Source organism: Chiroxiphia lanceolata, chromosome 3, assembly GCF_009829145.1.
Source record: "Chiroxiphia lanceolata isolate bChiLan1 chromosome 3, bChiLan1.pri, whole genome shotgun sequence".
Taxonomy (NCBI): domain Eukaryota; kingdom Metazoa; phylum Chordata; class Aves; order Passeriformes; family Pipridae; genus Chiroxiphia; species Chiroxiphia lanceolata.
In genome coordinates this window covers 50,724,424-50,750,082 of record NC_045639.1, presented here as the reverse complement: position 1 = coordinate 50,750,082, position 25,659 = coordinate 50,724,424, and the positions used below count along the sequence as shown (strand labels likewise).

General features: G+C 39.7%; 1 protein-coding gene across 1 annotated transcript; it reads left to right on the top strand.

The window, feature by feature from the left end:
* Positions 1-556: 556 nt before the first annotated feature.
* Positions 557-20,177, top strand: PPIL4 (peptidylprolyl isomerase like 4). Its single transcript, XM_032682276.1, has 13 exons — positions 557-718; positions 1,219-1,286; positions 1,373-1,437; positions 2,930-3,047; positions 4,987-5,129; positions 5,557-5,653; positions 7,046-7,162; positions 8,180-8,304; positions 10,555-10,621; positions 11,215-11,326; positions 12,845-12,941; positions 13,551-13,689; positions 19,744-20,177. The coding sequence occupies exons 1-13, from the start codon at positions 649-651 to the stop codon at positions 19,966-19,968; spliced, it is 1,443 nt and encodes a 480-aa protein (XP_032538167.1). The 5' UTR covers positions 557-648; the 3' UTR covers positions 19,969-20,177.
* Positions 20,178-25,659: the final 5,482 nt, after the last annotated feature.

Sequence of the window (25,659 nt, the reverse complement as noted above, 5' to 3'; positions counted from 1 at the left end):
AGTCCAGAGAAGGGTGACAAAGGTGAAGGATCTGGTGCACAAGTCCTGTGAGGAGAGGCTGAGGGAGCTGGAGTTGTTTAGCTTGGAGAAGAGGCTCCTTAGGGGTGACCTCATCGCTCTCTACAACCACTTGAAAGGAGATTGTAGCCAGGTGGGGATCGGCCTCTCCTCCCAAGCAACCAATGACAGGATGAGAGGACATGGCTTCAAGCTGTGCCAGGGGAGGTTTTAGTTGGAGATTGGGAAGAATTTCTTCACAGAAAGGGTGATTAGGCACTGGAATGAACTGCCCACAGGGAGGTGGTGGAATCGCCGTCCCTGGAGGTGTTTAAGGAAGGAAAGACTGGATGTGGCACTCAGTGCCATGGTCTGGTTGACAAGGTGGTGTTCGTTCATAGGTTGGACTCGATCATCTCAGAGGTCTTTTCCAACCCAATTCATTCCGTGATTCTGTGATTCTGTGTGAAGGTACACAAAGATCTTACATCGTACACCCTGCCTTAAGGTCGACACATTCCACGTTTTCCGACACCTGCGCCCTCAGAGCCCCGGGACAGCCCTTCCCGCCCCTTACGGCCCGCGGGGGCCTCCGCGCCGGCAGAGGGCGCGCTAGCCGGGCCGCCGCGCGGGAGGGGGCGGGCGGCGGCCATGGCGGTGCTGCTGGAGACCACGGTGGGCGACCTGGTCATCGACCTGTACACGGAGGAGCGGCCCCGCGGTACGAGCCGGCCCCACCGGCTGTGGGTCCGCCCCTGTCCGCCACCGAGACCGGGCTGGCCACTGTTCCCTGCCGGTACCGCGTTCCCCCTGCGCGGGCAGGTGGCGGCCCCGAGCGGGATAGCGGCCGGGCTGGGCGCCCCTGGGGCGGGCGGGGGATCCAGGCGGCGCTTGCGGCCACAAATGTAATATATTCTAAATCAAAGGGCTGCTGTGATCTTCTTTCTTAGGTGTTTGAAAAGAAACGGGAGGGAAAATCAAGTGTATTTCTGTATAACTAGCCGTGTTTAGAATTCTTCGAATCGCTAGAGATGGGCTGTAGGAAGGGAGGAAATGTTACCTCTCCTTAGAGCATTTCAGCGTTTATAGATGATACTCTGATAAGTCTCGACACAATCTGCTCCAAAACCACTTTTCTACACGTTAAACCGAATACCTGTTATATCTGTTCTTCCTGTATCTGGAGTTTCCTTTAGTAAATGTTGGTATGATTTTTTACAGCTTGTCTGAATTTCCTGAAGCTCTGCAAAGTCAAGTACTACAACTATTGTCTTATTTATAATGTACAGGTGAGGATTCTCAATTCCTTTGTTTTGTTGTTGGTTTAAAATCACAAACATGAAAGCAATATCTAACGTATTCTGCTTTGTGACAGAGGGATTTTATTATACAAACTGGGGACCCCATGGGAACTGGCCGTGGAGGGGAATCCATATTTTGGTAAGTGTTTATATATCAACATGATATATGTATGTGTGTGTATAATATATGTATCAACAATGAATTGTGTAGGGAAATAGGGGCTCCAGTTTGATTATCTTCAGCTCTCTTGAGGCAGAATTACTGGTGGGAAGTAAAAATGTTGATGCATAGGCTTCTTTGGTTGTCATACCTAGATACCTTTTTAACTTCTACGCTGCCTTTGGCCATTCTATTTTTTTTCCTGGACATTATTCTATCTTTGACCTTAGAAGTGAAGTTACAACTAACAGCTTGTACATACATTTCTGTTTGTTTAAAAACTAGCAAATAACTGTAGTTTGGTAAGAGAAGTATCATAACTGAGTGCTCTGTAGAAGGCAAAATCATTAGCAGTTTGTTACTACTTTTATCTTTGTTATAAAATGTAGTTAATTGAGCATGAGTGAAACATAGAGGCTATATTTGATTTCCTCGGTGTATAAGAACATAATCCCTTTGTTCTAAAAATTTATTTGAGTTCATTTTAGTAATTTTGAATGTATATAAGGAAATCGCTTTTCTTTCTTGTTTGAAACATTTCCAGTGGTCATGCAGACAAAAGTTGAAGAAATCATTCGAACAGCTAGGATGGAAGTTAGCAAAATGTGTATGTCCTATATGATTCCTTTGAAATTGTTGTTAAAAGTAGAATTAAAATTGCAGAGCAGAACTAATTGCAAAGTGCTGGGGAACACAATATACAGAGATAAATAGTTCAGTTTGAACAGAGGCAGTGTTGCTCGACCAGTGTTGGCTTTTGTAAGTCAGTCTGAGCCTCTTAAATACAAAACCTTGAACCCATGGATCCATGAATCCTCACTTTGTGGTCCTGGAAACAGTATAATTGTGCTAAGCAGATGCAAATCTAGGAAGGTAAACTTGCCAGACTTAAGCTCTCTGTGCACACAAGTAGATCAAGTTTATTTTGATACTCTGCTGTGTTACAAGTCTTCTGAGACTTACTGGTATGGCAGGTAGAGAAGTGCAACGTGATGAGAGAGTGTGAGATCCTGTCCTGCTGCTAGCATGGAGAATGGCAGTTCGTCTTTTTTACCTGTTCGTTATTGCTGAAGTCCACAAAATCTAGTTTTCTGTTTCTCTTGGAAGAGAAATTTTTGACATAAATTATTGCATTTTTACAGTGTGGAATAACTTATTTTTACAGAACCTACTTAAAACCTACTTCGTGCCTCAGAAAAATGTTATATACTGCATTTAACGACATATAAATACACCCCCCTATCTCCCCCAACCCCCCTCTGTGAAATGTCTCAGAAAAATCTGTTGTTCCCCTGTAATATAAAGTGAACTATATAAGTGTACAGGTCCATAAAAATGTGCATGGATGCAGTGTATATTCTGGGTTTATTTGAAGGCCAGTGTAAAAATTTTTAAGATGTCTTATTTACTGTTTTACAGCATTTCATTAGCTCACTTTTTCTTGTAACGAATTTGTTATATATATTTTCAGTCAACTCTATGGTGATCAAGCTAGATTTTTTGAGGCAGAAAAGGTGCCGAGAATCAAGCATAAGAAGAAAGGAACTGTGTCAATGGTGAACAATGGCAGTGATCAGCATGGATCACAGGTTGGTACACAGTGTTGGTACATGTCTGAGTAGCTAAAATGAAGATTCCGTAAGTTTACAAAAGCAATGCAACGATGATAGTGTCATCTCAATAGCATCATCTTGCAATATGGTCAAAAGACGTGAAAAACCAGCCATAGTTAAATATTTTGCATAGGATTTCAGGTCCCAATGGGTATTTTGTTACAGACAAGAGAAAAATTAAAATAGATTCAAATCCTGTCCTAGATTAGTTTTATTTGTTAGCACTCAGCCCTCTATTTTTTCCTTTATTTATTCCTGTTAATACCTTGATGGGATTTTGCTAATGTATAAAACAGTCAGGAAAAAAATCTGTAGTTGATTGGAAGGGAAAAGTAAGGAAACTGGGGTTTGAAATAATCTTGACATTTTCTGGTTATGACTTCATGTTAGTTTGGAAACTGAAATCATACCACAGTTTCTTCTGTATTGTTACATAAAAGTGTGTATTAATAATACAGTAAGTTTACAGTTTTACCCCAGTGCTGGTATAAAACAGTTTTTGAAAGTGGTGGTGTGCCCTTTGCTGTTCCTTGTTCATGTGCATTTTTGCTGTAGGTAGGGTTTTTTACATTTTTTTAAAGTTCTTTTGCATAGAATGCTGTTGTTTCTAAATTATTATTTTAGGTCTGTTGTCACTTTTATAAATTTAAAATGCCTCACTTGTAATATCCATATGTTTTAATTTTTAAAAAGAGGGTTTCTTAATAACTGAAGAACAGTTAAGAAAAAAGTATGGGTTTATTCCAGCTAGAGTTTGTAATATATGCAGTTAATTTTGCTGCTTCCTTGCATTGTATGTGTAAAAGTGTTTGGGTGTGGAGTTTAGGAAAAAGAGGTGATATTTTTATTTATATTTAAGATGCAGCCTGCTAGTGTATATGCAGGCATATGGGAACGAATGCAATTCCCAGGAACATTATTGCAACTTCTTCTTGGGAAAGAAGAATTCCAGTAAGGAATTACATGGAGTTGCCTTACAAGTAGAGTGTAGCTTAGTGTAACTTATACCAAATAGTAGCCAGTCTTAGCTGTGTTACATAGAGAATGAGGAGTGAGATGTTACCGGTCAGATTGTAAAGTGTGGATGTAATGGTTGTGTTCTGTTATTTGTGCATATCTGCTTCTTCCTCCTTCATTCATTACTGAGTGTCCTCCATCTTTGATTAGGTACCAAGTGCTCAGTTGGTATCATTTTCCAGAGTTTCGATTTTGCCCTAAAGTGAAAGACCTGATTTATATTAAGATACATTTCAGTGCCAGTTGATCTAAGTCAGTGCTACTGTGTTCTAGTTCTTCTCTCATTGCTGCTGCATCCTGTTTTTCAGGAGAGAAGGGTTTGTGGGAAGGAAGGAAAAATATCTGGGTAGAATTAGGTGAAGGTAGAACTGTGGAAGTTTTTGCCACATTAATGAAAATGCACCTGCTGACCGCTGCCTGTTGAACAGGTGATTAGAGCTCAGCTCCCAACTCACTGCTACCTGGAGGGGTAGCCTTGTACTTTCTACCCTCTCCCTTTCATCAGCTGTGGTGCCTGTCACAGCCTTTGCTGGTCTTGCTCAAGAAACCTACTCAGCAGGTAGCTGTCTGCTCTTCCTCTGCCTGTCTGACTTTCTGCCAGATTGCTGAGTCAAACCAACTCACAAAAGGATCCAGAGAGCCAGAGCTGAAGGCTCATGCAGAGGGAGACTTGTATGAGAGAGCCTCTCTGCCTCAGGCAGTGGCTGTGAGCTGTAGGTTGGCTCACAATGCTCCCAGAGCTGATGGAAGAAGACTAATCTTCTTCTGCAAAACTCAGGAAGAATTTTTTTCCCATCGAATTCAGTGAGAGTTGTCTCTCTCCTAAGGTAAAAAAACCAAACCAAACAAAACTGAATTTTGGTATTCATTGTTACTGGTTTTGTGTCTTCTTTTGTAGTTTCTTATTACTACAGGGGAAAACCTGGATTACCTTGATGGTGTACATACAGTATTTGGAGAAGTGACAGAAGGCATGGATGTATTGAAGACAATTAATGAAACCTTTGTAGATAAGGACTTTATCCCGTATCAAGATATCAGGTGTGACTGCTTTTAACTTCATTTTTTGAGGAATACATTGTAATTAAATGAATTAGTCTGTTTTTTTGAAACTAGATGAATATTTTGAAGTCAGGTGACCTGTACATGCTATGTTAAATATTTTTTTATTCCAGTAATATTGGTAAAATAAGCAAGTACTAAATAAACAAGTATGTATGCAAGTACTCAACTATGCTGCCCTTACAGAAACATCAGTACTAGAATTTAGAAGCATCAGCACTAGAATTTACAAGCATACAGTATATGATGATCTCGGAGGTCCCTTCCAACCCAGCTGATTCTGTGATTCTATACTTGGCTGTTTGGGATATAACTGAGAATTAGTGGGGCTGGTTTGCTGTTACTTGAGTAAAGAGAGTTTTATTTGCATGTAACTGATGCTGATCTTGATTTTGTTCTCTGTAAGGATAAATCACACAGTAATTTTAGATGATCCGTTTGATGATCCACCTGGCTTGGCTGTTCCTGACCACTCACCAGAACCTACGAAGGAACAGCTCGATGTGAGTGCTCATGTTATCTTCTCGGGGAAAAGTTGGAAGAATAATTAAATAAATTTATCTCTAGTGGTGTCCAGCACAGACTTGGCCAAAATAAGAATTCAGTGTTTTAAGACTTTGTCTGTCGAATCCATGTCCTAAAAGAACGACACATGTTTTCACGCAAGGAGGATAAACAACACTCTTCTGCTACGCATCTTGAGTTCTGATATGTCAAATGCTTGTCAGTTATTTGAAGCTACTGCTGTGTTGAATCAAATACAGCTGCTTAATCTTTCGAGAAAATGTTAAAAGCATGACTTGAGTGCTCTTCCCTGTGACTCTGGTGGATTTAGGTTTGAAAGCTGTTTTTTAGATTTCTATTTGCAGTGTAGATAAGCAGAACATTCAGATTATTCACCTTTGGTATTATTTGTTTTCTCTATACTCTGGCAGAAGACAAAAATATAACTAACATTTACTATTATTAAAGTAGTTGCCACTATTTTCCTTTTAAATGTGAAATAGTATGTGTTTCAATGGAAGTAATTGTGTTCATTCTTTGAGTTATATGTGCTAACATGCATACTTCTGTGGACTATTTGTTCAAACAGAAGGAATTTTCTAAAAAATAATTGGAGTAGTTAATAATTCACTCATAGCATGGAGTTATGGAAGGTATATGTGAGATTATCTCCTTGCGTGGAAAGGAGTTTTTTTAAGCAATGAATAAATTGACTAGAGAGAATATTGTTTATTCTCAAACTTAATACATATAATTACAAGATTGGAAGGAGGCTTTCATAGTGCGTCTGCACTGTGGTTAGTCTCTGATGTGCCTTCAGATACGTTAAATGGTATAAAGAGTTTAATAGCTCACTGCAAACTGTGTAGAGATTTGAAACTTTTACTTAGTTTTCTTTTTTGTAACCTTTCTGAAGATACACCTTTTGGTGTCTGTAAGAGGGAGAGCATTGTGGAGATGCTGAAGAGGAGAAAAATTAAACTTCGAATCCTATCTAGGTGTAGGTGTATAAAAATAAAATTCTTGTTTTGCTATATTCTGTTTAATGTTTGAGTCTTACAAGTCATCATGGATACTTGCAGTGTTCCTGATCTTCATTTCGGGTAGGAACTATCTGAATTAGAAATGAGTTGACACTTGTGATGAGTTTTTGAGTATGAGGTGGGGACATAAAAGAATTTAGAATACTTAACTGAATATGGTTTAGACTGGTCCCAAAACTTCATACATAGTTCACAGTGCCTGAAAGTCCAGTTCTGTGGAGATACAGTGCTTAAGCGTTTTCACGTCTTGAGGTGTGAGGGGAGAGATCATACAAGTAATATTTGGAAAGTAAGAAAGAATTTTTGGCTATGACTTGGTAATAAATAGCTTTTTCCTTAATTTTTCAGAGTGGCAGAATAGGAGCAGATGAAGAAATTGATGACATGAAAGGACGGTCTGCAGATGAAATAGAAGAAGTTCAAGCAGAAAAAGAAGCAAAAACTCGTGCCATTCTTCTGGAAATGGTGAAAATCTTCCCGCATTTACCTTGCAGTATTAAGTCTAGAAGAATGTGTGCTACTTATCTTGAAATTACTTATCTTGTGATGATGTCATGTTTCAGAATCTGTGCTATTAAATGTCTGTGGTACAATGAAAAGGATTGAGTGTGAGCACTGGATGTGGTTTTTTGATAAAACTGGTGATACTTCATTTTCAAAGCCAGGATTAAAAGTGGGGCAGTGGAGGCTTTGTAAATACTTGCTAGAAATGCATCCAGTTAAAAAACATAACATACATAACATGCTCCTGAGTATTTGTAATCCTGGGAAAGGTTTAGCATGTGTGGGAGAGAGCTGAGCTAATTTGTGATAATCTCTTCCCAGTACATACAGTGGCATTGAAGTTGCATTATTCATATCTGTAATGGCACTCTTCCTCCTGTGGAATTAGTTGAATTTAACACTGGTTAACTCTGTGTTCCTCCCTCTTAAATTTAGTGTTTGGTAACTGCTGGCAGTTGTAAACTCAGTAGTAACAAAAATTGTGAATAGGCTTTGGAATCTTTTTTTTTCTTTAAGGGAAAAAAAATTTTAACAAGCGTATGCACTGTTGAAGAATGAGTGAATCCATCTCACTCCTTTACATCTACCAAATTCAAATTTATGGTGAATAGTTCGCAACAGAGCCTAATTCCAAGGTCAAACCCCAGATATGGCCACAATGTTGCAGAAGACTTCTAGGAGAAAAAGAAGTGCTTTTAGAACTCTCTGTTATGTTATGAACAGGAAAAGCAAAGTAGAAAGCATTTGTCAACTTTAATGAAGTCCCAGTGGTGGAGTTGCAAATAGATAATAATTTTTAGGTGCTACGGAAAACACTTTTTTCTGGCACTGAGTAGGAAAAATAATTTAATTTTTGATTTTGTGATAGGAAAGATTTTTTTTTTTTGAGATCGTACAAAAGTTGTGTTACCAGTGTGCTGTGCTGCCTGTAAAGAGCTTTAGGCAGAAGTGATGAACATCCTTTTCTGTATGCCACAGGTGGGAGACTTACCAGATGCAGATGTCAAGCCACCAGAAAATGTGCTGTTTGTTTGTAAGCTGAATCCTGTGACCACAGGGGAAGACCTGGAGATAATATTTTCACGATTTGGTCCCATTAAAAGGTAATTATGGTAAAATAAAAGGGAAAACCTTCTCCATTGAAACTGAACTTGGTTCCTCTCAGTTCAGTTTTGGCTGTTAAGGAGTAACCTGGTGTCTCATGAGATTTATGCTGTGTTTGGATAGAGACCACCACAACAGATCTAGCTAGATGAGTACCCTGTCCCAGCAGTGGTTTTAAGTGAAATCCTAGGGAAGTGTAGAAACAAAGAAAGCATATGATATGCTTCCCTGCCCCCTGTCCTCACTCCTTTCAGCAGTTTTTTTCTGATATGTTGCATGAGCTGTACACGGTCTCTGGGTTTTTCTTTTGCATGGGAATATGTATGGTTTGGGATAAAGCAACAAACATTTCTGGCATCTGATATACTCATTGTAAGGTGTTTCTGATGCCTGCTGCCTTTCTGAGTTTTGAACTTGGCTTCTGGTAGTTTCAGTTGATTCCTCCTAGTACTGCTATCAAAAGACATGATGGGCAATGAAGTCTACTTTCCTACACCTCTTTGTCCTATACTCCAAAGTAATTTTTTCCGCTGCTAAGAGCACTAGCCTACATACTCCTGCTTTGTAGTAGGGATTTCCTTACCTTGTTTCTCTTTTCTTGACTTTTTCCTGTTCTTTTGTTTTCATTTCAAGATGAGAGAACCAGAACTGCACATGGTATTGAAGAAATTACAGATATGCAGTGGCACAGTGGTGGTCTCTGCATTGTTCTCAACTCCTTTTCTAGTGAATACTAAAGCTGAGGGTTTTTTGTTGGATTTTTTTTTTATAATGCACACGATTCTACCCTTGCTCATCCTGTAACATTTATCTACAACATATGAACATCATTTGCTGTCTTGTTGGTCTTGTAAGGACTTTCTGCAGTTTCTTCAGTCTTTATTTTTGCTACCTTTAACAATTAGTGTCATCAGCACAATTTAGTATCATCAGCAAACTTTGAAATCAGTTTGCTCTTACCTGACCTTTTGCATGTTTATCAGTGCAAAGATGTTCCTTATATCCTTTTCCCTGAAAACCTTTGGTTCAGGAGTTTATTAGAATTTCCAGAGGGATTTCAAAAGACTGCATCAAATGCATCATCATCATGCATAAGCATATTGACTCTTTCAGAGCGCTTCACTTAGCTTTATTCAGGTGGTCCTGAGTAGGCCCTGTGTATTCAGACACACACTAAGTCTGTTCTGCTTTGAGTTTCTACCAGTTTGTGTGGTACTGGCACACAGGTCTGCAGACACCCAGATCCTAAACTGGATTGTCCGGGGGGAAAAGGGGGTGGGGAAATGGGCGTTGTGTGCAGCTCTTACAACTCCAGCATGATGTCTGTTTGTCCTAGGGATTTATTTTTTTCCCTCTATCAGTTTGTTCACTACCTCTTCTGCAATCCTTCCACTTTGAGATAGATTGTCTGAATAATCCACGAAGCAGCATTCTTGCACAAAACCGTCCTGTCATCTTCCTTGCTGATGGCTGCTGCAATGAATGGCTATAGCTTCTCTGAATAGCCTTGTGTTCTGCTTTTTTTTCTTTTTCTCTCCCCCCCCTTTTGATTGTGTATCCTAATCCTGATTTGTCATTTCCTCAGTACATGTGGGGGAGGTCTCACATTATTAAGTCTCACCTTAATGCCACATTTCCTGCCCTGGTTGTCTGTCTGTCCTCCTTCAGCATCCTGTAGTCAGAATTCTCATGTCAAGTACAAGAGTTGGGTAATACTGATGCAATACTGTATTGTTCCCATTTTGCATCTACTGATTCAATACTTTTGGGCTTCTTATTTTTGCCCTGTGAACTGCCTGATGAAAAGATGGCTGCTAAAGAGGTGCTTGCTAAGAAGAGAAAGTTTGTCACATGGTGATTGTTTAAACTTCGCTTAAAATGACTGAGAAAACAGAATGTGAAATTTCTTGTCTTGCATTAGTGAAATGCAAAAAATTAATAACAAATATTGGAAAATATATTTTGTTTCATTAATTAGGAATTAATCTCTAGTTCTACACTTCATGGTAGCTGTTTGTGAGTTAAGTGTAATTATTCAAGTAATGTCGCAGGCATTTTTTCTGTGCAGACACCCCCACATCAGTAGGGGGTCTCAGAATCAAGTGTTGTAATACCTTCGAGGTGTTTTGGTTTTGTGATTTATTTTTTTATTTATTTGAACTGTTACTCTCCCTTTTAAGCAATGCTTTCCTATCCTATGATTTTTGCTTCAACAGCATTGACATTTTAATTTTATATCAATTTTTCAGCTGTGAAGTGATTCGAGACTGGAAGACTGGTGAATCTCTTTGTTATGCTTTCATTGAATTTGAAAAGGTATGTTTTTTTAGGTATACTATATGTAGATTCTGCTTATAAAAGTTCATTTCTGGTATACTTCCATTAAGGAAAAACACTGACATCTTCAAGTGTGGGGTAGCTACTACAATATAATATATAATACAATAGTGTCCTGCACTGGGCTTGTAAATGATGCTTACTGTATCAACATGCTGCTCTTACTGTGAGATTGATAGTGATAGTTCTCTGGGTGCTGCATAGCTTTGTATGTGGTAATCTGTCTAATCTGTGAGGAAAATCCTGGAAAAGTGTTCTCACTTTGCTTTAGCCTACTTATGTACTTAAAATGGAGCTTTTTTTAGTTGTCCTATTTTCCTTATTTTTCTGAGTGTATTACATTGTGCCAAATACCTAACTGGACTGGCAAATTTTTAAAGTGGTGAGTTGAACTAAAGAATTGGAATTGAAATGCTGATGTTCAGAGAAAGCATAACTATTGCTTTTGAAATGGTACAATGCAAGAACTGGTATATTGTAGGCAATTTTAGAAAGAAATGTATGTCATTAAGCAGTTGAATATACTTACGAAATAATCATGACTCGAGGTATTCTGCTAATGTTAATATCAGGAGGAAGACTGTGAGAAAGCCTACTTCAAAATGGACAATGTACTGATAGATGACAGACGGATACATGTGGATTTTAGTCAGTCTGTTGCAAAGATTAAATGGAAAGGAAAAGGTAGGTACATTTGCAATACTTTGATCCTCATAACTTAATAAGCTATGGCTTCAAAACTAAGCATTATATAAAGAGTTTCTAGTTTAAATCGTCTCATCTTCAGGGATATAAATTTTCCTGGTACTGTAATAAATAAAGCAACACAGTTGTTAGCTCTTCCTTTCATTTGTTTTGTATGAAAAAGTAGAAGGGTTTACAACTGTACTACATTAACATTGCATTGCCACTGATTACCTTTTTTATCCAGTGTATTTTTGCCACTAAAATATTTTTTCCTCTCAAGCTTTGGACATGATGTTTTTTGATATTACTTATTAGCAGACTAATATTGCAGTAATTGTTACTTTCTAGTTTCTTTTCTTTATTCACTGTATGACAGTCAGGTATATATAAGAAAAAGTCACTATTCAGGCCAAGGATTTCTGGTCTTCACCTCCAGTAGGTCAAACGTACTGTCCAGCAGGTTGTATTGTATGAAAGCCCAAGTTCAGGTGTTTGAGGATGTTTTGGGAAGAAAAAAATGGAGGAACAGGTGGATGCAGTGGTTATTTTGTTGCTGGGGAATGAAGAAGACACTAGACTTGGAGAGGCAACTGTGCATTGCAGTGGTGGCATTCTTGTGTGTCTTCTCCTAAAAATGCAGTCAGCCCTCGGTTGTTAGCCCACAGTTTCTCCAAGTAGGGTTCTGGTCATGAACACTGAGGTACTAGAACTTGTCCTGCACAGAGCAAAGCAGACTCTGTAGTTTGTCTATACATGTGCTGCACTGCATCCTGTACTAACTGACTGTGTGGAAAACTTTATCTGGGTAGATTAGGTCTAAATTGTTCAAAATATTGAAAAGCTAACTACATTGTCGTCTTGTGCTTCAGTGGTACCTAAAAAATGACCTAGAGGAGGTACTATCCTTGTTCCTTGGGAGGCCGTTTCTGGCCCAGCCAGTGAATGTTGCAGTTCCCAGTGTGGCCGTGAGATGGCAGCACGTTGCTGTGGTTCGCTCCTCTCTGGGCTGGTACTTCCGATGAATGGATGGAAACGGGAATCTGTCTTGCCCCTCTCTAAATCCAAACGTGACCAGGTGTTTTTATATAGTTTTCCATTTGAATTACTGAGCTGTAGCTGTCTCAGAGGTTTCCCTTTGCGCAGCCCAGAGCAAAAAGTCAGTAAATAATAGTTTAACAGAATTTTAAGTAGTGTGACGCACGATCCCTAAATGGGACTAAGCCAGTTACTGAATTCTGCTTTGTGATCTTCTTCGTATGTTGTCTCCACTAGACATGAATAAGGAGAAAGCCATGTGTTGCTTAATGATATCTGCAAGCAAGAGAAGGACAGAACATCACAGCTTGTCCTCCTTTCCTACTTTGTAACTGAGATGTCAGGGTTTTTTTCTGGAACTGTATCACGCTGTGCATCTCTGTATGGTTATGAAGAGCTCTTAATCAGGACTTAATAATAGTTGTGTGTCTTGGTTGTGTTTTTAGCTGTAATGAGTTGATTGTATTTTTCTGTGAACAGGTGGGCGTTATACCAAGGACGATTTCAAAGAGTACGAGAAGGAACGTGACAAACCTTCAAAACTTGCTCTGAAAGAGAAGGTAAAACCAAAGCAAGAGTATCCTTTCTGGTCAAAGGTGCTTTTTGAATTAAGTACAGTTTATGAAAGCAGCCTGGAAAAGACTTCTTAATTTTAAAGCTTGCCAAATGGATGTTTTGCTGCTGCTTCATATAACCAACCATATGGTGTTTGAGATAGAATTAAGCATTTTGTGCTTTTCACTTGATAGCTTTGATGAATTTAGTAAATATGCTCTTTCACTTCCATGTTGTGTGCAGGTAAACAATGTTCCAAGTCTACAGCCCTGGAATGACATATAGCATAACAGAGTTTTAAGTAGTTTCAGAAGGGACATTCTATCCAGAATGAAACCGGAGTAGTAACTAAATCATTCTCTGAGATTATACTTTGCTTGTGGTAAGCATGAGAGAAAATAAGCCCATAGCTTGTTCAGATATCCACAGGTATTAAAAAAAGGAGAACTGGGACCTGGCTGTACTGTTTGACAGGACACAATTCAGTTAACAACCCTGTTCTGACTGAAATACATTTTAAGTCTTGGTAAAAGCTTTTCTGATAAACAGGGATTTGTTTGCTTCACAAGGTGTTGTGTTCTGCTACTTATTGATATTAAATAACAGACCTGTCCTTAACCAACACCATCAGTGCCAAGTATGACCTTGTGCTGGATGAGGATGTAGAAGAGTCTCAAACAAGTCAGTCACACTTGGCTAAAAAACAAAAGAAGAAAAAGCACCACCACTCCGAAGATGACGATGATGACAAGAGGATCAAAAAATCTAAGGTACTTACCTCTTCATGCACTTTATACCTGTTCATTGGTTTCCTCGTAAAAGAAACCAGGAAAAAAAGGTCTGATATTGAATGAGGACATGGCATGCAAAGTCCCTTAAAATACAGGACTTGTGAACCTACAGAAGGCTGATGTTAATATTTGATTATAAAAGAGGCTTTCCAAATCCTTCTTGACTTTTGCGGCTTGGCATATCTAGATGGCTTTTCACCAAAACATCCTAAAGAGGCAGTGTAACCTCTCATAAAGTAGGAGATCTTCAGCACTTTGAACCCGTTGTTCACATATTCCCAGTCGTAAACTAGTAGTTAATCATATTTCATGTCTGTAGACTATTTTTCATTTTCTTGCCAGACCATCATATGTTGACTTTTTCCCATATGGAAAAACCCCCGATCTCTTTGCATTTTTTTTTTTTTTATTTTTCCCTAGAAGGTTTGGAAGCATTTCTGTAAAATCTGTGTGTGGGTTTGGTTGCATCTCTACTGTGCGAGCATATGGTACTGTAAGGCTGGGACCGTGGAGGAGATCATCAGGAAAGACTGGTTCTGTCTTTCATTAGTTCCACTGCAGCCTGTCAGGACAGCATTCTCACGTTTCTGTGAACTTGGGATAGTCAAGATATCGGTGTTCTGTGGAAACAAGGTCTGCAATGCTAAAGTGGAGGGTTGAACCGTCATTGAAGTGTGAGCATTAGGAGGAATTAAGCTGAAAAAGAAAAATACCCAAACCCTACTATTTTAAAAAGGCAAGCTTTATGAGTGAGAACAAAGCTGTCTTCTGCCAACTTTGTAGAAAGTGGTAAGGTTTCAACCGCAGTAAATAAAGCCTTTGTCCTGTCATGAGTTTTGAATACTGCTGTAAGTTCTGTGTACACAGAGCATTCACGATTCTGTTGTTCTGTTACATCACTACTTCTGTGGTGCTTAAAAATAACTTTTCTCATGAACATTAGTAATTAAATTCTTTCAGTGCTACCAGTGAGCCCTATTGCTCATTCATGGACAAAGTCTTTTTGTCACTGTGTACTAATTGTGTCAGAATCCCTTGGGCAGAGGAGGGGAGACACCTGTTCAGATAATTGAAATCTCAACTGGAGCACGTGCAGACAAGAGGTCTGGACTACTTTTGTTTTAGACTTCCTCCTGTCTTTTTGGCTGATTGACACTGTCGCTTCAGCATTCTTGAAAAGGGTATTTCTGGCAGTAATCTTTGTTCTCAATGGTTCAGAAATTACACCTGTGGAACTTGCTGGTCATGTGTTATCAGCAGAGAACATTTAAAAATCATTTAGAAGTCTCCACCCCTGCAAATGGCACAAGTACCAGCAGCAATATAAGGTGTTAATCTCTGTCATAATAGTTCCAAGGGAATCTGAGTCTTCATAACACAGTGGATTTCATAGCACAAAATCATGGATGAGGACAGATGGATTCCTGGCATTGTTTCTGGTACTGGAAAAGAATATTTTCTAGTGCTTCACTGTATGATCTCTTCTATGTGTATGTGTATCTTTTTGTGATTTAGTCACCTGCTCCTAGTGTGGTTTGTTCCTGTAGTCTCTGCTGCTGTATTCTGGTACCTTCTTTCCCGTGGCTTTCTTCTCTCTTTACCCAGTTCACTGTAATATCTTAGCTTTCTTATGCCCAAAATCACAGAAGGAGGCTTACTTCTATTCTCTGATGACAAGCATCACAGATCCCTCTTGGAGTTGTGAAAATTAATTTCTGGGAAGAACTTTTCTCTCTGGATTTGACTATTCTCGTTAGTGTGTAGTGTATAGTATGTACATACTGAGCAGTATGTACTCACTCTCACGTAGAGATTCAGTAAATATCTTGGACATGGCCTTTCCAATGAAATCTGCAGCCAGCTTAGCTGAGAAATCCTGTTTGACATATACAAAATTTATTTTTTTTTTATTTTTTTAATTATTTATAATTTGGTCCTAATATGTGAAACTCATACCAGAGCAGGGGAAGGAAGCATGTTCCTGAGGTGGAATGTGTTCACTGTGAATACTGAGGCCAACACAGAGGGTAACAGTAGCATTTTTAGTATAGACAAACAAAGCGTTCTCCCTTAACCCTATTTTGTAAATCATAGAATATGTTTGAAGTAAGAACTTTAAAACAAAATAACAGCAGACCTCCCACAGCTAATTGGCCAAAGACCACAGTAGCTGTGCTTCATACAGAAACTTCTACCCCAAGTCCTTAGTGTGGCCGAGATTTTAATTGAGATCATGGGCTTATAGTGGGAAGTTCTGGCAACTGGAACTGCAGTTTGTTCTATGAACTCCAGCTATGACTTGAAGGGGTTTTATTTTCTGAATAGTTTCCATAAGGTTAGGTTGTTTTTCTGTTCTCTTGCTGGTGATTTTTTTTTTCTTTAGTATATTTTGACTCATCCTTTTCTTAGTCTGACTCCTGTTTCCTGAATCTTCAGCAGTGTTGATGTTTTAAGAATGTATTTTTGAATCTTGTGTTGTTTGACTTGATTCCAGTGGGTAGAAGAGGTAGGGTGTTGTGGCTTGCGTTTAGTAGGTAACAGGATGTGGGTCTGGGGCAGGAGGCTGGACTACCATGTGGGTTTGTGAATAGAATTTGGTAGTTGTTTTGAATACAGGTCAAGCTCCTGCTTGAGATGTGTATTACAACTTTGTTCCCCTTCCAGTTTTCTCTGTTTTCTCTTGGATTTTATTTTTTAAGATAACTGGATCTGTGGAGGAGTATAGCCTATCCAATAGTTTTTTGTGAGGCATAGGGGCTTCCTGACTTTCCAATTTCTGTACTGCATGGTTTCAACACAGATACTCATTTTTCTGTTTTAATTTCCTGCTCTTACTGCTTTTTGCATACTGTTCCCTTTAGATTCGGGGTCAAGTTTGATCAAAATATTCCTCCTGAAAAGGCTGTCTCTGTTTGTTTGCTCCTTTTAACCTTTAACTAATGTGCCTATAAGTGGTATGCTTAATGTGTTTAGAGGTGGCATATGTATTCTACTTTTGTAGTCATAGTATTTCTAGCTGATTTACCTGCAGGTGCTGTTTAGGAAGTGACTACTTTTGGCAAAGTCAACCATAAACTTCCAGAGAAGTGTCTTTCCCTCTTTTCGTATTTCCTTCCTTAAACAATCCAGCCTGGTGCTGGATTAAGAATTGGGGTGATCATCTCTTAGTCATTAGTCATTAACTGATGAGAGGCTGTGATCCTGTATTGAGCAATCTGAACATCAGCAGTAGGAGAGAGCCTGTTTTTAAGGAAGAATTTGTTTTCTTCCTCTTCCAAAACAGCATGGTTTTGAATTAGGGCATAAAAGATTTGATATCAAGATAAGATTGGTTTTTAGTAATTTAGAGTGTTTAAAAAAACTGACCTTTTTCTATGCCAAAGACTTTAAAATGTAAAGTCTTATTTAAGGGGTAATGCAGCTTGTGTTGGTGGTGGACTAAGATGCAATTCATTCTATTAATTCAGACCACTACTCTGTGTTCATAGTAGCTACTGTGGTGACTTTTTTGTGTCCCTTTCAGACTTGCCCTGTACATCTATACCTTAAATGCTTCTATGAACAAGTTACCCGTTCTATGGCATTCAACATGGGCTATTTGTCTGTAGCTTCAAGTGTTCACTAACCTGTTCCCTGCCCTGACTTGGCCAGTAGCCTGCCTCCAGTGTTGACATGGTAGATTTTTCAACTGAGCACTGTTCTGCTGTTCTCCTGTTTCCCATGTGCTGAGAGGCAACTCCAGCAACAAATCAGGTAGAAGGCAGCCATACACAAAGCCCACCACTTGTTTACCTGGCCAATATTGTCTTGTTTCTCTGTACTCCACCACCAGCATGTCCATCTTCTGATGTCCATCTTCTGATAATCTTGCCACAGAGGGGCTCAAAACTTGATGTCTTGTTCAAACCTATGGAGAGTGAGGGTTTTTGGCTAGAAGAGTAATACGGCTGTGCATCGTTTTGACGGTGAATGGACAAAGTTTTTATAAATAGCTCAAAGCACCACTGATTCTTTTTGGCAGATTCAGATTTCAACATCTGTACTGAAATAAGTTTGACATTAAAGACATGGAATAGGCACTTGGCCACCAGTGAGATTACTGTAGCCAGCAGTAGGAGCATTTTTTTGTTATAGATCAAACCTGTGATTATTCATGTGGGTGTTTATCCAGGGGGTTTATGTTGCTTATTGTAACCCTAGTATTTCAGCATTACCTGTGTAATTATAAAAGTGGTGTTTGCTCTGGGAACCATCCTGATCCCTGGCTCTCTGCATAAAAGCTCTGTTTGGAGTAGAGTTTTTTCACTGTTCTTTTAAATAAATAAAGTTTGCTTGTTTGTACATGGAGTATAGGTTTCAACCATACAATTGTGAATGCTACTGTCATGGTGTGTATTTAGGAAAATCATATCTGAAACGAGGAAGGAAACACTGTGTAATTTAATGCAGACATTTTTCACAGTTCGTCATGATCTGTGCTTAGTGTTGTTATTAAAATTCCATAAATTGGTATCTGTCTGCTAGAGCATTTAGTCATACTGAACTTCCAGGTGATCAGTCATACCTTCAAAAAAAAAGTGTCTACCACCTTTTAATAACAGCAAGGTGTGTATCTTTCTGCAGGATTCTGAAGCTCCCTCTTGTATTTTGTTTCGTGGTATATCTTAATTGAATAATAAAAACAAACTAGTTTTTAGCAGTGCTTGAAGAATGTTAGTTCACATGTCAAAAATCAGTGTTTTGTATTAATAAAATCTTTAGAGCTCCTTGAAATGGAATGTCTGCTTCCTAAGTGATCTGTATCTTTTTACTTTTAAAACTGCTATGATGCCATGGCCTGTACAGGTGTTGGTGTCCGCACATAGTGAGTGTAGCGTGTGCTGTGCCGTAATGTTGTCAGTGTGACATTTCAGGCCTATTTCAGACTATCTTCCCTAACTACAGTCTCAGTGGTTTCATACTGTCTAGTGCAACATGTAGAGCAGTTGTTCTACTGACAGCAATTCCTCCTTCGTTACCTAATCTTTTTTCTCTCCAGAGCAAATCTGTTCTGTGCACTGAGCCCACTCACACAGCATTCTTAATGACAACACGAAGAAATCTAGGAAAGTTCAAAATTTCCTCATTTTTGGCTCCCTGACCTTGCAGCTTTTTTTTTTCAGGAGTTTTTATGCGTGTGCTGAAACACCATTACCACTTGTTGTAAATACTGTTGGTCTCTCCTTTTTAGGTCATTTTAAATTAGATAGATAAACTTGGACCCCTTAGAGTTTACTATGCCTGTGTATGAGTGTATCCTCATGTGTTTTGTCTATTGGTCATACCAATAAGTCTGCAAAATATAACTAGCTTTTCTTTAGCTCATTATTTCCATTTCGACTCACAGACCCTGTGTCATTTGACTGTGCATTTAAGAGGATCATATTCTCCATGCTACCTCTTCTTGTGGACTTCTAACTTCAAGGAAACATAGTTTGCATGTGTGTGTGTGTGATTGGTCTCTGTAACAGTGTCATTTATTTTGCTGAAGCCTAGAGTTTAGGCCATTAAGAATTATTACAGGCATGTCTTAAAAAATGTTCTGCATCTGCATAGCACTGGAATGCCTGTGGGGCTTGAACCAAAACTTATGATGGAAATACTTGCATTGGATACTTACATTAAAAATCCAAATCTAGCTTAGAAGCTTGTGTGATGCTTATGAAGAGTTTAATAGTATCCATCTGAGTGGAATCCCTGATATAATCAGTTTTTGGTAATGCTCCTTAGGAAATACAAGGAGAAGCATTCCTGACAGCCCTGCATTTTTCCATACACGCTGACAAAAACTTATCTTCTTCATGTGGTTTTGGTGGGGGTTTTTTCGTGTTGTCTTTCTCGAATCATCACGGATGTGCATCTATTTCAGGTAGTACCAGCCCTAGCTAAGGAACCAACCATGCTTGAGTCTTCTCAAGTTCTCTTCACTCTTCATGCCTTTATATATTTTCCCGTTTTGTCTGTAACTGCATTTCTATCCAATTCCTTTAACAGGATTCTGATCGAAAACATGAGGGGGAACGCTGTAGAGAGAGGATAAAGAGTGAGAAGAAAGACAGGCACCGGAGTCGCAGCCGTTCTCAGGAGAGAGATTACAGTTACAGCAAACAGAAAGACAAATACAAAGAAGACTTCCGAGTAAAAGACTGGGATAAAAAAACAGACAGAAGCAGAAGTCCTAAGAAATCAAAAGACAAAGAGAGGTCCAAGTACAGATGAAGGATGAGGAAAAGAAAGAGGGGGACTAAAATATGTTTTCTTCCAGTATTTCCAACATTCTGTCAAATGGATGTACAGTTACTGGATAAAAGCAGTTGCCTTCTGTTGGCAGCCTGACCTTATAATTCTATGAATGCCCAGTGTATGACTCTCAGAGTAAGCTGTGATTCCAAAACCATGGTTTCAATAAAGTATTTTATGTTAGTTAATTGGTCTGAATCTCTGGTAAGGAATGTTGTCTACAAAGCTTTTTGGAAACATAAGCATGCACTAACAAGTGAATTGCCCTTCTCCACTGTGACAGGATTTGCATGACGTACCTCCTTTATTCAAGGAGGTTGTTTTTACCTTTCTGCACTTTCAGATGTCGTGGTAATGAGTGTGATAGAAGACCTGGGGAGACAGAAGTGTGCTGTGCACAGTCCTTCCAGGAAGTGGGCAGATACCATTTGTATATGACTACTTAAAACTCTTTCCTTCCTTTAAAATTAAGGGCTTCTGCTTCGCTTAGTCCCACCGGCTCCATGTGCTGCCACCACTGTGCTGCAGTGGTTAAAGGCACTGAAGTGCTGCTGCGCTGCAGATTTGACAAGGATCTGGAGATGGTAGAGCAATTGAGTTCTCGCTGCTTTTAGGAAATGGCAGTCATAGAAACAAAAACCAGCTTCCACTTGGGGAGAACACTGAATTCTTGCTGGACACCAGAGATCCTCTTACCGGAGAGTTGTAACTTAACAGCACAAAGAGTTTCAACAGGCATTCATAGGCTTCAGCTAGCCCCCAGCCACCTGTGGGACATACAGAACTTCCTGATATTTAGAAGCAAACACCTTATTTCAGATGAATGTGTTCACTTTTCTGCAGCAGAAATGGCTTTTTTTTTCCCTTGCAGAAAGTAAATGCTTAAGAACTGAACCTTTATATAAATAGCATATGGAAGTAAATAGTCAATTTGTGTTGGTGGTCAAAGAGTCTTCAGAATAAAAGGTTAAAAGAATCAGTACATCCAAAAGGTTTCAAGTTTCTGATTTCCAATATGCCTTAGTGCTTTTAAAAACGTACCCAGTAGCTTCAGATTGATGGGATTACCTGTTTATATTTTTAAGAGAAAACTCTCAGATGTGGTTGTTCAAAAGTAAGGTGATATTAATAGATGATTAAATGACAGCATGAAAGCTCCCAATTTGAAGGCAAGTACTTAATTTTAGGACTGCATTTCTAGACTAGTCTGCTAACACTGGAGGGATCGCAGTTCACCTGGCACACACATGGGTGGCCCAGCGCTCTGGATTAGATGGGATTTACCGCTGTGGTCGTTGGAAATTATGGTTGTGTGCATGTGGTTCTTCTGGAAATGACATAGACAAGCTGTATGGTCAGCTGAAACCAAAAACACTTCCTGCTGGTTCTGTCCTGCCAGAGGTGTTGGAGTGGACAGACTTTTTATTATCTGGGAGGTGAAGAGTTGACTTGTTCTAATCTAATGGGAGTTCACACTTCCCTATTCTCATTTCCTTTTCGACAGTGCTATCTCCAACCTCAGTTTCAGTATTGACCTTTGGTGTTTGTGGTAGCCAGGAAACAGAAGAAAAACCACCCCACCTTCCTCTATAATGTTGAGAAATAACACTGAAATGTTGCAGCAGAAACATCAGCTTCTACACTTCGACATAGCTGAGGCCTGTTTGAAGGGGAACTCCTCATGCTTTGGGCTCTTTCATCAGAGGTTAAAGGCTTAAAGAAACAGCTCCTCAGAGTTTTCTACTGGCTTCATTTACTTGCAACAGCTTAAAAATATGATGTATACTCTAAACTGTTATATTCTGTGGATTAAAGGAAGTTGGAGACCTATTTTGATGGTGTGCATTGTAGTTACCGTAGTTCTCTTTATCTCTCCTGAGCTTGAGTCCAAGATTTGAAGTGTTCTTGACTGAAACCATGTTATGAATGGGGTGTAGTCTTAAAGCACTAAAGGCAAGTGGGAGAGGGGTAGGGTTTTGCAACAGAGGTCTCTCTATAGTCCCGTGGACATCATACAAGTCAGTAGAAGTAGCATAAAGATTGTATACAAGTGGTTGGCATTACAGGATGGATGACACAGTAAACAGTTACCCAAAAACATCCATGATAACCCTGCGCTTCTCCTGGTGTGTGCTCTACCTGGTGGCTGTCAGCCCTCTTGCTGATGGCTTCCTGTTTATTTTCTCAAAGATCACGAGTATGTTTATGAAACTCACCTGAGTTGTGCTCCATGTGGCTTTGGAGCTGGCAACACATAAGGATTCTTCATCAAAATCCTGGTTTGGCACGATGGTTTTGCATGTTGGCTCTTCCTTTGGGATACGTACTGGAAGCGTTGTTCTGCGTAGCCCCACGTGTGGATGGAAGAGTGTGCCATGTGCCTCTGTTTCTGTGCTGCCAAGAATCTTTACTCTCTGTAGGTAAAGCTGTACCTGCTTCCTTTCACTTGTCCAAAAAAACCCAAACCCAAACCAAATAAGCCCTGATAACCACCCAAACAAAACAAACCCCCAAAACAAATCCCCAAACAAAACAAGTCCCCCCCATTAGTTATTTGGAGAAGCATTTAAAAACTTTCAAGATGTTTAGAATAATTTCTGAATCAGTTGCTGCTCTTATCTTCGTTCATCTCACCCTCCTGTAGCCTGAATTTTGTCGTGTAAAACTTGTACTTTCCTGACAACAGGATTACAGGTTTTGCTTGTAAGCTTCCTAGAGCATGGTTGATGTCTCTCCTTTTCTATCAATCGCCTGCTGCGCACATAGGGGTAGCACAAGCATTTTGAAAACTGTTAAATGACAGATTTATGTGACAGCTTGCTGCAGGGCAATATTTTTGTGTAAAATCCTTGGTCTGGTTACTGATATAAAGCGCTTTTTCTCAGTGAGCAAGCCAGTATCGTATTGGTTAAACGTGGTAGGTGTGTTAAAAGGTATCAGTAAACCACATTAAGGTTTAAGTCTTCTGAGCATGACATAAATTATTGAAGCTGAAAGACAGCTCCAAGAGCTTTCTGAAATCTTAAGATGAGCAGCAGTAAACTTTTAAACTTGAAACTTGTTTGGGACTTTCTGATTGTGAAAGGTACTTTCTTGTTATAAGCCTAGTGGAAAACACTTGAGTAATAGCTGTATCTTGTTATATAAAAGGCAGAGGAAAAATAGATATTTTAGGCAAAACCAAGTTGGGATCCTACTACATCACATCTTATGATGGGGTTGTAATTTTCCAAGAAGTTACCGTTGTCTGCATTGTTGCAATGAGTTCTCCCTGGTTTTTGTTCTCCCTGTTCCCTGGTCAGCTGGAGTGCTCACCACAGTGGCATAGTTTTGGGGAGATAGGAAAGGCGGTCATTTTGGCAAAAGTACCTCTTCTAAAGATAATGGCTCTCTACCAGCCTGAATACAGGATTGCCCATCAATAACTGAGCTGTCACTCTAGTAGCACCTGTTAAGTTAGTGATGTAGATATTTGGGGTAAAAAACTGTCTCCAAGTCAAAATTTCCAGTGTCTTCAACAGCACTGGCAGCAAACAGCCGCCAACAGTTCACTGCACTGGCAGCAAACATTTAGACTTTGCCTAAGTGTCCAAAAACCCTATTTAAAATTGGGAGCATAGCTAGTACTGTGTAACAGTTGAATACAGGGAACTTGGCTTGAGGGTCTGCCCCAACCCTTCCTTGAAGGCACTAGGGAAATATTCTTGCTTGAGGTAGGATGAGGAATGTATTAGTTCCAGAACTATTTAAAATATTCCTGGCAATAGACCTGCATTTGATTTAGCACTTGCTTTATCCCAACTGTCTTACACTGGTTAGGGGCTAAAGAATTTTCGCTGTGATACTATGGCCACATACACTTGTTTGACTTTCCCAGCAGGTGAACTTTTACAGATGAGGAAGATGGTGATAACGCTTTTCTCTTGTGATGACGCAATAATGACTGTTTCCTTTAGCAAAGCAAATAGCTCACTGGTTTGTGCAGACCAAAACACCTGAGGTGTTCCGCAGTACCAGTTTCAAGAGAGTGTTTTTTCATATTGAAGTCTCACACCATCAGGAAAGTGGTTTTGCACAAGGAGCCTCCTTGAAAGTCATACTTGGTCCTCTCCATAGCCTCCAGGAACTGCCACAAAAAGCTGTCCCACTTTGAGGGGGATTCTTTCTGGTAGTGATTCTTTCTGGTGAAGGTTTAGTTTTTTCACAAGCCAGTAAATCCTCAGTCCTCAGCTCTGCATCAGAACATCTATTAGCAGGGAGATCTTCCCCGCTGAAAACATCTCTCACTGCAGCTCTTTCCCTCTTGAACATAACAACAGCCTTGAGCAGTAATAAATCTGTGCTGGGAAAAAGCATGCTTGTCAGCACAAGGAAGCACAGCAGAGAAAGCAAATGTCTATGAAACATTGGGTGCTCAAATGTTTATCTGTGCTGGTGAGTGAAAGGGCTTGAGGCCAACTGAAAAATTAAATATGCTCCTTTATTTCTCATGGTGTTCTCTCTGTCAGCTGGTGACCACCTAGGTAAAGGCTCTTAACAGGTTTCAGGGATTGGGTAAGGGCCTTCCTGGCTGACTACGATTTGAATGATATTGAGATCTTTTCCTCATGGCTTTTTATGGTAGATGGGTTTAGTCATTTCATTAGAAATGGAAATTCTTTTATCTAATTGACTTTTCTTTTTATAAGCCCCGTTTGTTTCTATTTATGTGGTAAAGAAAACATTTTAGTGAGAAATAGAGTTTAAAATGATACTATGCAATGTTGTATGCTTTGCTCTGTTACCTACCCAGATTATAAATAATGCAGCGACTTTCTCTTTCCTTTCCAATAGTACTGCTTCATAGTGGTCTTGTAATGAGGTGTGTAACATTCTGCAAGCTTAAATGGAGCAAAGAAAATGCTTCCTCTCCAGGGGTGTGGAGTCAAAGGCTGTGGCTTTATAGCTGTGTGTTCAGTTTATAGCTGTTCTGGGCAGCAACAAACTAACATATTTCTTTAGTTGTGATCTTAGAACACATATTTCTTTAGTTGTGATCTTAGAACACTCCCCTATTTCCATATCCACTAACCTACTCAGCCAGATCTTTGTGGATCAGAGGAAGTGTTGTGCCAGAAGTAGGATAGATGAGCTGGTGTGCTTCCTCTTTTTCCTGTGACTGCCTGGGCACTGCTTTACACAACAGCAGAGCAACCTGGGTCCCAAAGAGTTTCCAGGACCGTGAGTGTAATGCAAAGGCATAACCATCTACTGGAATGATCTGCGAAGGGATGGTGAGGCTTGCTTAGCAGCAGTCAGTCTTTGGATTAAACAGGATACCACTACAAAGGGTTTGGCCACCCTGCTTCCTCCCACAAAGTACGCAAGTAAGGGAGGGATTTCAGACTGGGAAAGGTCAACCCTGCTCTGGTGTGTCACCTTTTGATAGTGGCAGAGGTGCTCTCCTTCCACAGTGGGGTACCCCCACTCTCCCTGGCCCTGGAGACAGAGGGCACTGCACCTGCAAGAGCTGATTGCAGCATCTGAATGGTCCCAGAGGTTAACTCTTCCTTGAGTCTTCAACCCTTCCTGCTGCTCAAAGTTGGATTTTGGACATATTTCTTTGCAGTGAGGTAAGGAACAAGCAGAGGAAAACCTCTGTTTTCTGTTGGGAAGTGCCTGTCATTCTTT

Bases quoted from the DNA above. Each gene is read 5' to 3' on its own strand.
- PPIL4 (XM_032682276.1), top strand. From the start codon at position 649: ATGGCGGTGCTGCTGGAGACCACGGTGGGCGACCTGGTCATCGACCTG. The intron at 12,942-13,550 runs GTATCCTTTCTG...CAACACCATCAG, and splicing joins AAGGTAAAACCAAAGCAAGA to TGCCAAGTATGACCTTGTGC. The intron at 13,690-19,743 runs GTACTTACCTCT...TTCCTTTAACAG, and splicing joins AGAGGATCAAAAAATCTAAG to GATTCTGATCGAAAACATGA.